This window comes from Liolophura sinensis, chromosome 6, assembly GCF_032854445.1.
Source record: "Liolophura sinensis isolate JHLJ2023 chromosome 6, CUHK_Ljap_v2, whole genome shotgun sequence".
Classification (NCBI taxonomy): domain Eukaryota; kingdom Metazoa; phylum Mollusca; class Polyplacophora; order Chitonida; family Chitonidae; genus Liolophura; species Liolophura sinensis.
In genome coordinates this window covers 65,705,579-65,723,769 of record NC_088300.1, presented here as the reverse complement: position 1 = coordinate 65,723,769, position 18,191 = coordinate 65,705,579, and the positions used below count along the sequence as shown (strand labels likewise).

Sequence of the window (18,191 nt, the reverse complement as noted above, 5' to 3'; positions counted from 1 at the left end):
CAGTCACGTGCTGTAGGTCCAGAATTTCGTAAACGTCAGTGCTCCTATTGTAACACATACATGGGGTTAACTTAACCAGGCCCATATTGCATTACGGAGTTAAGCATAAAGGGCTATGTCCGGCCCTGAGAACAGCAATTCAGGATGTGGTTGACTTGCCTTCTCCGATGAATTCATATACACTGACTATCTGCCTATACAGTTCAAAGGGTTATATTAGTTATTACGCACAAACATATGTTTGATTGTTGAGGAATTGACGGATAAAAGCAGATGTTGATGAGACCCCAGCATGTCAACCGGAACGAAATTATCCTAAATTACGCAGTCTACTCTTTTCTATATCCCCTGTTCTATCCACCCCATTCCCTCCAGTTGGTTCTAATTCGTAAACTCTTATCAACCATGCACCTAGTAAACCAGTGACAAACCAATGACAAGTCTGAATGCAACTGAAAAAATACATAATAAATAAATTCAACTATTTGTCGCAAGGACATGAAGAATTTAAGTTTTTTTTACGCATTTATTGTTTTTACAAATATACATGAAAAACATAGATCAATGTATCCTAACACTCAAGTACTTTTCTTTTTACACATGTGCAATGGTGTACATCCGACCCGCGGAGCACTGATTATGACGTTATCTATGTATACATACGAGCTTAGCAACAAATTCAGAAGCTTACTATTATGCACGCTCCACCGGATTTAACAAGACAAATGTATATCTGCATTTATGTAAATGTACACATGATCATAAATAAATATGAGTTAGGTCATCCAGCATGTTGATTTTGTCTCACGAAGTTCACCTCATTATTAAATGTTATATGCTGGTATGCGATAATTTACATGCTTAACTGATAATAGTTATACAAGTTGCATGATAAATATCTGAGGACACTGCAAAAAGCACACAAACGAAAATTAGAACACTACAAAAAATGCATTCGATATCACCTTAATTGGTGGCGTCAGACTAGTGGTGATTATCAGACATAAAAAAAATCCTAGAAGAGGAATAAGAAAATACGGCCTAACAGCGTACAGAAAACAGATTCATAAGTATACAGATGCTTTTAAAAGCAATTTCGGGTGTTTGCATATTAATATAGCATTTGGAAGTCTGGATTCTGTGAATTTATGCCACCCCATTGACCAATGTTAGACATTTTCACAGGTGCCCAGTAGCCTATTTCCTGTATCTATGACATTTTCATTTCATTCATATTTTCATCGGTTTAAAGTTGATGGCGGACGTTGAGGTTAGCTTACCAAAACAATAAAACGCCATAATTTCAGTCCATCGCACTGATAGTCGTAAATTTCCTTTCCTGTCACATGTATCCAGTCCCCCAAACCATGACAAGTATATAAATACTCTTATACGTAGATAGTTTTTGGCCGACAGAACTGTTCGCATTGTGCAGGTGAGACAAAATTGTTGCCGTTTCCTTCACATCCACCGTAAGTGAACTCTTTACAAGCACCAGCATTGGAGTCGTAATAGAACCTGTGGAACGCTGCACGACATCTGCCGACTACTGGAGGGAGAGAGCAATAGCTGACACCAGGTTTTCCTGTTTAACAGAATACGTGTACATATAAGCATTGTGTAATGAACACACAATTTGATCATAATGGTCAATTCGTGAAATAGTGTATGTTTCAATGATCGTTGGGCTGAAAAACCTGAGAATAGTTCCCTCTTACATGAACTTTGCTGCAAACGCGATATTATCAACTTTGACATTGTCGTCCAAAATCCTTTTTGAAAACACCAGTAAACTGTAAATGTCGCTTATTTATTTATTTATTTGATTGGTGTTTTACGCCGTACTCAAGAATTTTTCACTTATACGACGGCAGCCAGAATTATGGTGGGTCGAAACCGGGCAAAGCCCGGGGGAAACCCACGACCATCCCACGTACGGCCGGAGAGGAAGCCAGCATAAGCTGGACTTGAATTCACAGCGACCGCATTAAATGTCGCTTATGCCCACATGCCTACTATCAACAGAAATTGCATTGTCGTCCTTATATTCTATGGGTTACTGCTTACATCCAAGCTATGCTACACATGCACGGTCAGTGGCAGATAAATCGTGAATCAGGTACATTTGTTTTTTATCTTTGGCTCGAGTTCCGATTACGGCTTAACTCTGATTTGAATTTTTAGTCTGATGCGTGGTTGCCACTTAAGACATGCTGACTGGGTCTCTTCCAAACCCATGTTCGCTTCATTTTGCCGCCATATGTAAAGCTATATGTGATGCGATCAATGAGAAAGCCCTTTTTGATTGACCATGGATATTAGAAATGCATGTAGACATACGTCGGTATTGCCGAATAGAGTGTTTGCAAAACAGATGAAAAGGACTGATCATGCACGTATGAATGAAACATAAAGCAGTTTATATATATATATATATATATATATATATATATATATATATATATATATATATACACAAAGTCTTATATGTTTTGATGGTAATTGGTTGAGTATTCTATAAACTTACCACATGCATTTTCGCAGGATTCTAGCGAACTGAAGTTGTTGGCGTTACCCTCACATCCTCCATACCGAAAAAACTCACACTTCCCTGATTTGGAATTGAAGTGCCATCTTGGCAGACTGGCTTTGCACATACCGACTTTCGCGGGCTGTTCGCACACTGTAAGAGAGAAGCAAATCAACTGATCACTGCATACCGGGGACATAAACAAAAGTACTGACCTAAACTGTACTATAACCAATTCCCATGAAAACACCCCAAAAAGTATGTGAAATGTTCACCAATAGCATATTATTTCCCTTGATCCTATATACTGTTAAGCTTGAAAAGGTTTATCTTTCGGCATATCACATTTTGTAAAGACTCTGATCATTCTGAAGATCAGATGAAAGAGTAAATGGCATAGATCTAAATACTACAAAAGTGCATGATTCTTCATTTTCTGTACAGGGTGTCACAGAAGTCGTGCTCCATCATAATTTTCATTTTTTTTTCTGTGTTTCAGATTTAATACTGATTTTAAATTGTTTCTCTCTTTCATCGTTAATTATGGCTAATAAACTAACAGTACCAGAAAGAGTTGAATTGGTTTTTATGTTTGGAAGAGATGGGGCAACACACCGCTCTGTAGCCCAAGCATACAACCTCAATATGGCGACTTCTGGGACACCCTGTATAATACATCACAGACGAGCACTGCACAACGTAACAGCAGGGAATCATGTGATTTACACAGCTTGTCCAGGTTGGAATTGTTCCTCATGGCATGTTGAGTAATTCAAGACTAGTTACGTCTAATAAATTGCGATTAACATCGCTGCATGACATTTATCTAACAGCAATTTAATCATTTCCGATACTGTGCGACGGAGTTTGTATATCAAAAAATGCATAGAATGGACATACTTGGGAGTCTCTTTTGTGATACGGGCACCTGGGTAGGTTCGTCATCGGGAACTGGTATGGGACAGCAGACAGCGAACCGGTCGGCGGGGGTGGATGAGGCATTTGTGGGAGCTGGGACAGGGTTCTCCACCCCTGCCGCAGTACCAGCCCGCCAGGTGGGGCTTGCTCCATCGCGACACAGGGTATTAGTCAACGGCTTCCGGGTGACGGACTCCACCTGTGCTGTGTCAGGGGCCGCTGTGGTGCTGCTTGGTGGTAGGTGGTGGGTGCCCAGCGTGGTTGTCGAGGTCTCGGGAATGGGACAACACAATGACCTTCCTCTACCAGCGAATTCACATTGGTAGGACTCTGGGCAAGGTCTTGATCCGACATCTTGAGCACCACAGCGCCATCTAGGTAGATGCTGACCCCCGCTCTGGCACAGGGCTGGGTGCCGCTGTTTTGCTGGGTGATGAGACTTTCACCGGGGCATCTGTCTGTGCTTTGTTTGCTTAACTGTGAGTTTGGTTGTCGTGGAAACTGTAGTTGTTGTTGTGGACGTTGTAGTTGTTGATGGCATAGTAGTGTCTGCATTCAGACCCTTTTTGGGGTTCAACACAAGTACAGCTGGAAAAGTCCAAAACAAAATTTACATAAATATCTGGAGTTTTTGTTACTGTCAAGAGTACAGTTACATCAGGAGGTTTGTTAAGCAGCTCTAGTCTCTGATTACTTTGACGTTTGCTATTGCAAAGGTTATTTCTCATTGCAAATGATGGTTTTGGGTCACCGCTGAATGACCCATGAATCCCCAGATTTAAATCTATGGCCCTCTCTCTAGTGCCAAGTTGTAACCTGTAGGGGCACATACGCATCCATCTTGTAACATCGACCTGGTGCTTCTATGAACAGTTACAATCAACTTGACCTGGAAACTTTCAAGGAATAGGAATCTGAAATTTGAATTGGATATAGCTTCATACAATGCCTAAAATATTGACATCAGTGGAAACTGATGACTGCTTCTCTCTTAAATGTTGCCTGCTTTATTTCCTACTTATACGTTATTTCTTACATATTCCTTATTTGGGAATTGGTTTGAAGTTGTTAGGGGGACGGGGGTCTTGCCCAGTTATCGTCTTGGACCGCGCACAAGCGCCTGCACCTTGAAGCATGTATCCTAGCTAGCTGTAATATATGCGTGTTTTTTTCTTTTCGTACAGTACAGTACTGTAAAATAGGGACGGGGTCACATATCAATGACAGGCACCTGTTGGTCGCGCTTTCATGGGTTTGCCAGTGGTACACAAATGTCGGACTTGACTTTTATATTGGGCAATGGGGTCGCAGACTAGAATCCAGCTTTTCTGCTTTTCGCGAAATTTGTCAGGCACCTGGCAATAGTTCGGGCACTCAGGTTTGCTCTACCCATAAACCCGACTGCCGTCAATTTGAGTTGTAAATTTCTGAGGCACGGCATAAATATAAATCAAATCAATACATCAATTTACTTTAAGGATACTGACCGACACATGTTGATAGACGGAACATCCACCCCATTTCTTGCAGTGGAATTTTTTCTGGCATCTCGTAATTAGTGGGGCAATTAAAACGCTGCAAAACCAAAAAATATTTAACTGTATGACTTTAAAAATAAGACGATATAGGCATATACCACTAAAATGATTTTTTACTGTGAAAACATTGGCTAAAGTATGAGCATAATCGAGCACATTCACAAATATCATTATCTCTGTATACATGATTTATTATTCCCCTAGTACATCTTCACTTGTGTCTGGAAACAACTTTTTATGCAGTAAGGTCAGTCAACAAAAAGTAATATATACTTGTAATGGTCATGAATGCTTAAACGTTGGAATTATAAATACAAAGGGATGGTACATGTGTGTGGAATTGTTTGAATTTGATATATTTGAATTCCGATATTGGAAGAACTTTTCTCCAAACGTGTTAGAGCGAGATTCGAACACACAACTCTGGGTATCTAACATCGCCTTTACATAATACAGTAAAGTATTTCACTTTGAATACCGTAGTCGGTTCATTTATTGGATCAGTGGGGCTGGACACCGGGACTAGTGAGTTCGAGTCTCGCTCGCATAATTATTTTCGCTAACCTCGACATAAATTGTTTCAAGCGTCTGAAATTCTTTTAAAACATTTCCATTACCTCACAGACATCTTTACATTTGCAGAGCTGCTTGGTACAACCGTTGTAGTCAGTAGAGCTCACATATCCACTCTCACATGTCATGGGGCAATGCGGTAACTGGGGGCAATCTGGGCAAATGAAGAAATCACAAAACAAGGTGAAAACAACGATATATGTGTGTGTGTGAACCGATTTCACAGAGTCAGAGACAGACTAATAAGCAAATAAGGCTTCAGTTTCAGGATGATGAGTTGTATCATGATTATATTACCAATACCTATTATTATCAGCCCAACGCACTGTTTTAGCCAGTGCACGACACTTTGCGGTTGTAGCAAAGGCTTCTATATCCTTCTCGATTCGAATATGATGTCATCTTTACAGTCCCCATTTCCTTTTCAACCACAAGGCGTGAATTCACTGATATGGAACGTTTAGCTTTATTAAAAATAAGAATGGTATTCGAAGCATTTAAAGGGCGTGTTCGTGTCACCTCATAAATCGCACATTGCATGCTAAATGAAACATATCAAATGGAGAAAAATTTACAGTAAGCAGCAACAAAATTGCCGATCCGATCACAACAGGTAACTTAACCATATTAACGCTCCAATAAAATATAATTAAAGACTAGCCAGCAGCCTGCGGATGGTCGTGGGTATCCCCCGGCCTCGGCCCGGTTTCCTCCCACCATAATGCTGGCCGCTGTCGTATAAAATGAAATATTCTTGTGTAGGCTACGGCGTAAAACACCAATCAAATAAATAAAAACAAAATAAAGACTATACCATAGAGAGTAAAACCAGTGCAGTGACGACAGTGTGAGAGGTTGCAAACAGTCACACATATTACCGGTGAAACCCGGTCTCTTGCTGGTTTACTCCAGTTAGGGTTTTATTCCAACTGTTCGTGAATATGTTTAAAACGTAGCAACATAAACACCCCCTAGCGCCATGGCTTAAGCAGAATTAAGTAAGAAAGAATGCAGTGATTTAGGCTGCAATTTATTAAGGCTGCTTTAAACGACAATGTAATGTCAATGTTAAGACGAGGTGAATATATCAGCTTCTTGCCCGTTATTCAAAAATATATTATTTTATGTGTCTGCTCACACTGGCATTTAAAAAACTATTTTCAAATGATGTCTTTGCACTGTTCCAGCATTAATTAAGAAATATGACTTTCAAACTCGTCACACGACCATTATACAACGAAGTAAAAAGAATCAGCTGTCCCTGGCAAGCTGGTGTACACAAAAGGGTTGTTGCAGCGTGAACGGAATATGCTAAAACAAACACAGCAGTGCCTTGTACCGGATTGAGGACGGGCGGAGTTAACAAACAGCTTTAGAAATTCCAGCCCGGAAAAGATTTACCCAGTACCAAGCTGTAGAAGTGAGACTGGGCGCTGACTGACAAACCCTTGGCATTTGACAGATTCAGCTGGAGCTGCGGCGATGCCGGGGCAGCCCTCTTACATAAGGCACGCTTAGTACCGTTAGAGACACGTGAAGTCTGGCAGGTTGAAGCAGCTGTACTGCCACTCCATGGAGACATCACCGATATGCATTTTGAACGCCACCGATGACATTATCCACGAATCCGTGACAATATCGTGTTGGCTCTTATATAACTTTCTCAGGATGTTCCTTTTACCCCCTGTACTAGAGAAATCTCACTTTGTCTTAACTTTTCATAGTATCATGGCCTCTAATATATATACGCATACATGTACGTGAGTCAAGTCACGTGCCAGACCGTTTTCATAGCTGTTCAGTAAAATTCTTTTTAATTGCATGTTTTAACATGCAATAAAAGATTTCACGTAGAAATAATTTTTAAAAAGTTTGTGCTAAATTATACTGTATATCATGCTAAGAAATAATAGCGCATAACTTCGCCCAGCATAGACTGGCTGGACGACACACCCCTACATAAATACGTACATACATACACGGACAGAAAGACAGGCAGGCTTGTGGTTCATATGCTCCCATTGTTTACGCCGCCGTGCTATGCTATCAGCCTTCACACAAGTGGGTCTAAATGACCCAGTGCATGGCTCTAAATTGAATTTATACAATGCCTCTGATTGTTTAAACAAACTGAGGCTAATTTTAACAAATGAGTTGCATCGACACAAGCAACTGTTGAACTAACCCTGTCGAATATGTGCATTCTTTAGAACGGCCTTGTTCGCAAAACAAATGGAAGAATTTTAAAGCTTTTCTGTTTGGAGAAAACTGCCATACAAAAATAATTCCCAAGGAACAGTTAACACCATTAATCTCTACCTCTATACTTACAGACTCCATTGTGAATCCGTTTCGCGCGTGAAGTTGTTTATTGCATAAGGGCTATGCATGCTATTTGAGTAACATTTTATCAAGTTTACTGATGTCTTTAATCATATTTAGTCCTACATTTACACACAGATGTCTTTGACGATTTTGAATTTATTTAGGAATTATAGTTTTAAAATACTATTGTGAGCAGAAATATTAAATAATGTATCCAATCCAGAAACATTATAATACTATAAGCCCACTTGCCCATAGTATATATGTAGTCGTGTAGATATCGAGGTTTATTCTTCAGCTCAATTGTTTACTGTCTATAAACACAGGATTTTATCTCACAGTTCAACGGTTTACCTTGTGGATACCGTACTTAATCCTAATGGTATACCGTGCTGATACCGAAATTTACCTCACTGTTCAACAGTTTACGTATAGACATCGGAGTTTACCTTATAGGCACAGGAGTTTATTTCACTGCTCAAACGTTTACCGTATAGACACCGGAGTTTATTTCACTGCTCAAACGTTTACCGTGTAGATACCTGACTTCATCTCATATCACAAATGTTGTACTGTGTAGATACCAGAGTTTATCGCACTGCCCAATGGCTTACCGTTTAGATACCGGACTTCATCTCGCTGCTCAATGGTTTACCATGTACATACTGGGGTTTATCGCACTGCGATATATCGATGGCTTACCGTGAATATATCAGAATTTATTTCATTGCTCAGTGGTCTACCTTGAAGATGAGTTTGTCTCACCATTATATGGTTCAGATGGGTTAGATATATTAGAGTTTATGTGATTGCTCAACACTTGACCTCAGCATACAGTGTACTTTATTCTATATGTTCTAAACGATTTCATTGACTATTACAAACATGTATACTGATTAAACACATATAAATGTATATTTACAGGTGATGTAAAAGATCTCTTACCTCTGCGCCCCCACCACCAGGCAGAAGTGGACCTGGCTACCACCAGCACCAGGAACACGGCCAGCAAACAGTGTAACTTCAACATGTCTGAAACAGGCACGCGAGAAAAGCAATCTGTCAGTTAATAGAGAAAACAGGACTGTTTTAAAAGCTAGGAAGAAGAACAAACAGAAATGCGTTACGAACTCGCGACTCATGTTTGGACGCTTGCGTGACCAAACTCGAATAGCGCCTTATTATAGCGTCTAATAGCGGTCAAACCCTGTAGTACACATTGCATATCTGACAATGGCATGGGTACAGCATGCTGACACATCGATGCAATATGATGTTAATTACTGTAGTTATTGCATCATGCTCTACAAATAATGCCGAGTAGATCGTATTTAGTAAAATTAGTGCAGTAAAATGGATATCCGGGTAGCATGCCGATACCAGATAGAGGGAAAACTTACCATTATCAAATGTTAAAATCGTATAAGCGAAAAATTATTGGGTATGGCGTTAAACAGTAATCAAATAAATAACCAATTAAATTTTACATGTTAAAAAGCGCTCCAATTTCATGTAAATATTAGACAAATCTTCCTGGCATAGTAATACAATAGAGAGGAACTATATGTCAAAATAAGATAAATGCATTAACAACGAAGACATACATGTAAGTCTTCCTTACATAAATTTGATAGCCATGCAGTGCTGACGACAATTTGGTAACTCGCCGCGTGCTATATCCTAAGACAGTTATGGGATACACTATATTTTAGTTCTTATGTTTTCCATTAAGCTAAGTTCGCGGTGACCTACTTTAACTTATTATAATATCGTTATACACCTTCAAAGACGTTCACGTGTAAACGTCTCCGCAATAGGTATAAGTACGTGAAAATTCTAAAGTAAACCCCGCTGTGTTGAATACAGATGAAAATTTTTTTGCCATGTCTTTGAGGTCGAACTCGCGATTTTAGGGCCAACAAGATAGTTTAATGGAGCCGACAGTGGCATGGAGATAAGGTCGTGAATTAAGCGACTATGGTTGACAGTATATACCAGTAGGTATTCTATTTGTCTCATGAAGATATATAGAGCCACGTCCGTATAAATGGGCCTGTTTAGTGCGCTTGATATGATGAAGATTTTGACCTAGATGTGATTTCCCTCGAAGAGGTGGAGGGATCGTGGCTTAAGACATAAATGCTTGTCACTGTAAGTGCCTATATACAAAAGTTGCGGTACTGCATCTGCAAGCATGCAATTATTACAAAATATTGTATCACGACCAAGCCGCAAGCATGTATTTATAATGCCTAAAACTGTATCAAAATCCACCAAAAAGCATGTAACTATAACTGCCCAAAAATTGTACCAGTACTCGGCCGCAAGCATGTAATTATAACTGCCTAAAACCATCTCAAAACTCACTAAAAAGCATGTAACTTCAACTCCCTAAACATTACCACTACCCACCCGCAATAATGTACTACCGTAAGTTTTCGTGAGCTAAGCAATAGCAAGCAGCAAACAAGGCCGGTTTTATGACGTATTTAAGCTAAACTGTACTAACGAAAACAAAATATGAAAAGATGAAATACTGATACATCAACAAAAGACTACTCTGAAACACAATATGGAAGTTAATTAAATGAATTACCTGGTATATGTATGTTTCGGCTGACAGGCGCATATGTGTTCAACCGTACTCAATGAGACTGGCAGTATAAATGACTGACCGTAACGTACAACAATCGTGCTTATATAGCCTATAGAGGTATGACGCAGAAGCCAGTCACAGCGCTCGGTGTTGTCACTGTGTGCCTCTGTCTTAAAATAAGGAAGGTTTCATATCCGGGTTTAGAGAACAGATGTACTCTTAAGTCGGATCTTTAATCTAGAAACATCCTGCTTTGCATACAAAGCCAGTTCATAAAAGTCGTCCTGAAATTTGGATTTGTATTCGAACTGAAAACAAGTGATATTTATAGGTTACTATATACCTCGGGCTGCATTTGTCAAGGGGTGGGAGTGGGGGGGGGGGTGTCTTTGCGGTGCTATAGCCAATTGCTGCTAAGTTGTCTGATGGCATATACAGTGTCGGTGTTATCTACAGGCTTAATGACACACTTAATAACGCAGCTCGACTGGAAAACAAATACTCATAGAGAAATCTTGTGGAAAATAAAATTCGCAACCGTTTCTGAATTAGAATGCAAAAGTTAAAATATGTAAACTTTCACCAACGTGATCAACATCAAGGTTTATATGGGCCTAAGAAATAATCAATCGACACAACACTACGACAGAGATAAAGGGGTTACCAAGGGATAGGTAGGTGTTGAGTACGGTACCAGTTTTGATCATTAATGTCCTGTCCTATATAATAACTTCACTATAATGTTTTGGATCCGGTGCAGGTACTAAACGAACCGAATAGGCAGTGGAAGGACAAGTTGAATATGGGGCAGCTGATCGGAAATGACATGCAATTTGTAGGTTGCCCTGAATTAAGTGTGAAAAGTGGGCCATGAAGCTGTGTTGGTCTACTAAGAAAAGCCTCTCCCAGACAATACTGCAATCACGACGCGCTTTACAGTTACGGATATCACGATAGATATGTTTTGACCAACCAATTACCAGTCAGGGTCTCATTAAAAATAAACAAAAATAATTAAAAAAAAAAACAAGCTAAAAACGTTGGTTTAGCAATTTATCCTGTATATGTTATTTATTTATTTATTTATTTATTTATTTTATCACACAAAAAAGTAGAAGTGTCCATGTCCCTTGCATGGGGCTATATTTGATAAGAGTCAGGTATGAAACCGACTGTGATTTAAGAATGTTCACTACAAAATATATGACTTCACAAACTTTATAAGAGGAGATAAATAATTACACAGAAACGTGGCTCAAATATGAATAACCAAAAAGTTTAGAAATTCGCTAGGTCCAGCTTCATTAAAAGTAAGTGGAACACAAATGATGTGGAATACAAAGAGACTGGGTACATCTTGAAAGTTCCGACTGTCAGATATGTGAGTTACATAAGGGTTCTTTGTTTGCTGCAGGGGTTGCTTATACAAAAAAAGGCATAGGCATCTTATACGGAGAGACAGACGTACAAATAAACGGACGACGTCCATCATTCCCGTACTCACAAAAAGTTCTGAAAAAGTGCAAGTTGAATTTTTTGCAAATGGTAGCTTGACATCTACCCTGTCCCAATATTTACACTAGCGTTCAGAGGCACTAAGAAACATTTAGTTTATATTCCTCTGTCTCTGTTTTATTCTCACAATCTCTGGTCTTGGGAATTTCGTAGGAAATCCTTGCGTGTGCTAATCGCCGTTGATGAAAGTATTTTTGGCTACCATCCATTTGCGCTACTCCTATAAGAGAAGGCATATGTGTTGTTTTCTCTCTAGAACGCGGCGTCGAACATCTATCAATAAATATACAAAATCAATTAAACAACCCGAAGGAAATACGATTTAGTACTAATGATGACCATGAGGCATTAAGGAAAAACATGAACTGTGATGCACAGAATTAAAAAATTCAAAAAGTCGCCTACACTAACGTCGAGAAGAAGCACTTTTAAAACATGTATTCAGTATAGGTGCACAAAAGTACACGGTTTTTAACTTTTACGCCAAAATGCCGATGGATTGATTGAAACTGTACAATTTTTAATATTATATATACATCATATACATGTCTTGTTCACCCATACATTCACGAATGGCTAAATTACCGTAAACATGAGTTCAAGACTCTTCTGATCTGTTTACAAAACCAAGCTTCCTTCGTACACAGTTAAATTTACAAAAAACCGGTCATTTTCAAGATCCTAACTGTATACATGAGTTCAATGCTCTTCTGATCTTTTTATAAAATCATGCTTCCTTCGTACACCGTTAAATTTACAGTAATCGGTCATTTTCCAGATCCTAGCTGTAAACATGAGTTCAAGGCTCTTCTGATATTTTCATAAAACCATGCTTTTTTCATACACCGTTAGATTTACAGTAACCTGTCATTTTTTCAGATTCTAGCTGTAAACATGGGTTCAAGGCTTGACTGATCTTTGTATATTTATTTATTTATTTGATTGGTGTTTTACGCCGTACTCAAGATTATTTCAATTGTACGACGGCAGCCAGCATTATGGTGGGAGGAAACCAGACAGAGCCCGGAGGAAACACACGACCATGCGCAGGTTGATGGCAGGCCTTCCCACGTATGGCCGGAGAGGAAGCCAGCATGAGTTGGACTTGAACTCATAGCGACCGCATTGGTGAGAGGTTCCCGGGTCATTGCGCTGCGCTAGAGCGCTAACCCACTGAGCCATAGCGGTCCCCGATCTTTATACAAAACCATGCTTCCATGATACACCGTTAAATTTACAGTAACCGGTCATTTTCCAGATCCTAGCTGTAAACATGAATTCAAGATTCTTCTGATCTTTTCATAAAACCATGCTTCCTGTACACTAAAACATATTATTAACTACAGAAGACACATGTCGATAGACGCACGCTTATGTCTGACAAATGCAGTATTTGCTAATCTTTTCTATCCATTGTATCGCTATATGCTGACGTATGTTTTAAGTCTGTATACCTCAATAAAATCATGTCTTGAGGACACATGTATAGGCCCACAACTCGTGTACATATTGACAGACCATTAAACTAAATAGAACCTAAAACTATACTCACCTAGTGTGTGTGTAACTGTTACTCTGATAGATCAGATAGAATATATCCAAAGGTGAACAGCAGGCTTTTGACTTTCATTTCATCCAGTTAACACTTATATAGCATTTCATGAGGTCACCCCCATTTTTTTTAACCTTCAAGCAGATGCTTTGTCCAAGTGGAACGAATACGTAATACGAGAAGTTTTGATTGGTTGATGTTCATTAACCGCCCACGGCGCCAGCATTATCAGTTTCTGGCACCTGTATGTACAGTGATGCATGCTGTTGCAGAATTTGACGTAATGTATGTGCAAACGTAAAAAGAGGTAAACCACAACTGTATACAGTGAGTCACTAAAAGAGTAATGGTTTGAATGCTCACTACCTGAACTACTGTAAGCATGGTTACCGTCACTTTTTCCCACCATTTGATAAGCATGTAGTTAATTATATGAAGAAATGCCTGTTAAAAAACTTACAAAATGTTGACAATTTCCAAGGTCGGTAAATAGTGTGATCAATTTTTTATGTATTTATATATACTTCAAAAAACAGGTAGATTGCATTCCAGAGTGAATAAAGTTGCCATGCAACAAGAAAAAGCGTTATGTAACCACAGTCTACGCACGACGATCGCGGACCACCTCATCTCGAAAATTCGACTGCATGTCTTGAGGCCGGTTGGCAAGTATATATATATATATATATATATATCTGTGATTGTAAATTAAAAGTATATTAAGCTGGTACTACAAACTATTCACTAATCTAATGAACTGTAAAAGGCATATTCTGCCAAGTCAATAGTATGGCTCGTTTTGCAATGCTGTCAACGTTGCGTCGAGGACTATTTATAGTTTACTTTTTGTTAATTCCCACTTACAATCTGATTTGCTTCACATTGCTTGACTTGTACAACGATAGAGTCATCTCGTTACAGATTGTGCATATAAACAGTACATACAATATGTATCCTCAAAAAATTAATTTATTGATTTTAACTTTTAAGAAGTCTGTTGTGTGAGTGATGCTAGAATCTAAATCTAGTCAACTAAGGCAGCAGATAGTTCTGTTCAATACAACACACATATTCTGTTAATTCAAGATTAAGAGTCTATTAGACTAACAGGACATTATGGTCTGTATGACAGAATATTGTGTTATAATAACATGGAACATTCCAGCATCACTCAGATAACATACTTGCTGTTAAAATTAACAAAAATAATTTTATGAGTGTACATTGTATTACAGGATTTTAGTTGGTTGCTTACATTGATTCCTTAGAAGTTAAGTAGCAGAGAATACTTTATATTAGATAGTATAATTACCGCATGTCCCATTGTGTTCATGTATGTATGTCGAAACGATTACAGGTGGGCGAGAAAAACTGATTAGAAAACCTTTGTTTCAATTTTTTTTCAAATCTGCTGTGTCAGTGTGATCCACATGTGACACACTCTCACAATAGATGTAAAGACAGTATAAGTTTGTCTTCAACGCCCGCGTGGATCTGGTTTTACCAGGCTTGTTAAACCACCCAGGAAATAAGTCGTGTCTCATGCACTGTGTCAAGTGCCCTCCACTATTTGTTGCACAGTATAATGTCATACTTAGACGTGTAGAGTTGAGTGGGCTAAGAGAGCTGTTAACATAACAATTGTTCTGGTGTGGTCACAAACGCCTGCTGGGTTTTCCAACTTCTTCTACAGACGTAGGCCTAATGACTTGCTTGTCTACGTAGAGTCTGCGTAAAAATGAACACATTTTAGAGGTGCTCACAAGTATTCTAAGGGCAATGCGAACAAACGATCCTCTGTACGCATCTAGATGTGCCCAAAATCCCACCGACGAAAACGAACGAAAGTCACGTGTAGGAAATTGCAGCTTCTGAAGGTATTGTTCTGATGCACTTTGTACTATAGCGCTGTAGGTGTATAGATCAGACGTGTTTTAGAAGTAAGAGGCGATGGGATGTGAAATGTGAATTTTGAAACAAAGGTATGGTATAGCACGAGAACGTATTCACGAAAATCAACAAACAAACCTGAACTAAGCACATTGACGTCACTAACTATATACATCTCGGGGGAAATGCGTTGCAGGACTTAGGTGGTAGTCAGGGCAACATGCTGAATGTGTTAAAAAACTGTGACATTGGGCCTACGAGTGATGACTAATTTTGGTCGGATATATGACGACTACAGCATTTCCCCTAAAGTTTAGTACTTTTCATTTTGCTTGATTCGGGCTGATTCATCCACCTTATAAGACCACGTTAGAAGTTTTTTTTGTGAAGGTTGGTTAATTTCTTCCAGAAAATCTTAAGTGTTGGTATCAAAGGTATCATTTTCATGTCTTTACTGTGTGCTTCTGAAAGTGCATTTTTACGTCCCAACCTGAGGGTAAAATAGAGTAGGCCTGTATAGGCCTACCAACTGCGGTGCGTTATATGGGTTTACAATTTATTTTTTTATATTTTTCACATTTATTATCAATTCTGGAGAAACTGAAACTATGTGTCAACAGCGACATTAGTACACCATTCGTGAACCTTGAACGGGGGGGGGGGGGGCGTTCCAAGTATAGACGTTCGCAAGACACTTCCAAAAACAACTTAAAACACGAATATCCACAGAGATATGTAAGACATGGTGAATAAATAGTAAATGAAGCTGGTAACGGAGAGAAGCAGTCACCAGTTTCCAATGATTCGATATTCTAGGTATTACATCATCCAATTCATAAACTTCCAACTCTATAAGTCCGTTAATAATTTATAAGTCGAATAAAAATCTTTAGACATCTCAGTCCCGCTTTGAGTGAAACTGTAGCAGGTCAATGTAAGAAACATGAATGCTTAGACAACCTTGAGCTAGTCCATTGCGTACATTAAAGCCGCATGCAAACAGTGCAACTCTCGACCAGTCAAATGCTCCCACCATAATGCTGGCTGCCGTCGTACAATTGAAATAATCTTGAGTACGGCGTAAAACACCAATCAAATAAATAAATAAATATATAAAGATCAGTCAAGCCTTGAACCCATGTTTACAGCTAGAATCTGAAAAAATGACCGGTTACTGTAAATGAAATTGATGCGATTGTAGCATTCGACAAACTGCATTGTCTGACCACGGCTAAGGAATTATAGACATGTTCTATTTTCACTCCGTTTGACAAATTCGACGGGTCGAGGCAACAAATCGCACTGTGCGAACGCTGCTTCAAACGGAATATGACCCAGCTATAAAACAGATAGTCCGAAGTACTGAATGCGGTGTCCCGTATCTGCCAACCAGATACTCATTGTAGAATTTAAGAAACTTTCAGTGAATGCTTTTGATGGAGTATCCCTGGCACAATTATATGACTGTTCTGTTCAAAATAACAATCAGTGAAAGCTATGTGCGTGTGTAGCTATATAACGTTTATCTCTAGTTGCGTTTGAGCGCCTTTGCAGAACATCCAGTTTGAGCTTTTTTGTTGATAGATCGTTTTCTAAATTTATACGTTATATTAAAATATTCTAAAGACAGTTGTTCAGTTTCCCATCTTTGTGTACAGTTTTCGTTTGTCAAAGAAACTTGACGTTGAATTCGACTTCAGTAGTATAACTGAAGAGTTACGTTGGGAAGATCGTTTGAATTAAGCGCTTTTCGGAAAGGTTTTACAACTATATTTATACTTTCGTTTTCTCGATATTTAATGACAGCTTATCTGTATATATAACTATTGTTTTAATATCACGAGTCATTTTATAGTTTCGTTGCAATTACTTGATAAATATGAAGTGCCGGTGTTGTTAGCAAGAAAGCACAAAGTTAAAAAGAAGAAATAATTCCATCATAATTTGTGTAAATTTATGGAGAGTTTCCCGTATTTGTCTGCGGAAAATTTTTAAAATAATTATATTTCCTGTAAAAACACAGGAAGTCATGAACTTCCTCAGGATCATTCTAATAAATTTAATTGGATTTTAGGTGCTCAGAATGATGTGAAAAACCTTTGGAAAATACAGTCTCAAATACTCACCTTGCAAAATAATTGCTTTTGAGGAATTCCTTGCTGAAAAAAATCATTTGAAGTATTTTTACACACAGTTCTCCGCCTGTCAGCTGAAGCATTATTTTTGATCTTATGTACACTTTAAAGAGAACAGACAGAAAAATGCATCAAAATCCCTGTTGACAAGATGAAATGATGTCATTCGTATTGAGGCATTAGGTACTGAAATAAACCTACTCTTTTCCCTAAACTTGTAGTTTTTTTTTTAAAACGAAGGCAGACCATAAATTGGTTTATATAATGTTTAAATCTATTACTGTCTCCGGCACTATAAATGGAGGTAATTCTAGATTTATTATAGTGCGTTGTAACGAGGCAAGTCTTGATGTGAGGAATATATTTATAAACTGGTTAAGAGGTTCAGTAATATAAATGGCAACAAATTTTAAGGCTGACATGTTAATGCCGTCAATGCCCGACAAGGATAACTTCAAAGTGCCTGTGATATTTGAACTACCGGTACTATGTAACTACATAACTTCATCTATAGATCAAAGTCAAATGTCATATGGGTTCAGAAAGATAGTCCACAGGATTATATGTACTATCTGGAATCATTTTTGAAAGACTGCAGCTGGCTGCTGAAGAAAGGTAT

At 38.6% G+C, this 18,191-nt stretch overlaps 1 protein-coding gene and 1 long non-coding RNA gene across 2 annotated transcripts; both read right to left on the bottom strand.

Annotated features, from left to right (window-relative positions):
- Positions 1 to 499: 499 nt before the first annotated feature.
- LOC135467442 (BPTI/Kunitz domain-containing protein-like) lies at positions 500 to 3,802 on the bottom strand. The gene is made up of 4 exons (XM_064745215.1): positions 3,767 to 3,802; positions 3,431 to 3,719; positions 2,528 to 2,683; positions 500 to 1,585 (listed from the first exon to the last, which is right to left on the bottom strand). Exons 1-4 carry the CDS (start codon positions 3,800 to 3,802, stop codon positions 1,389 to 1,391), a joined length of 678 nt encoding a protein of 225 aa, XP_064601285.1. The 3' UTR covers positions 500 to 1,388.
- Positions 3,803 to 3,880: 78 nt separating this feature from the next.
- Positions 3,881 to 10,585, bottom strand: LOC135466517 (uncharacterized). Its single transcript, XR_010444124.1, has 5 exons — positions 10,481 to 10,585; positions 8,830 to 8,916; positions 5,604 to 5,713; positions 4,921 to 5,023; positions 3,881 to 4,036 (listed from the first exon to the last, which is right to left on the bottom strand). It is a non-coding gene; the product is annotated as an uncharacterized LOC135466517 (long non-coding RNA).
- Between the last annotated feature and the right edge of the window lie 7,606 nt (positions 10,586 to 18,191).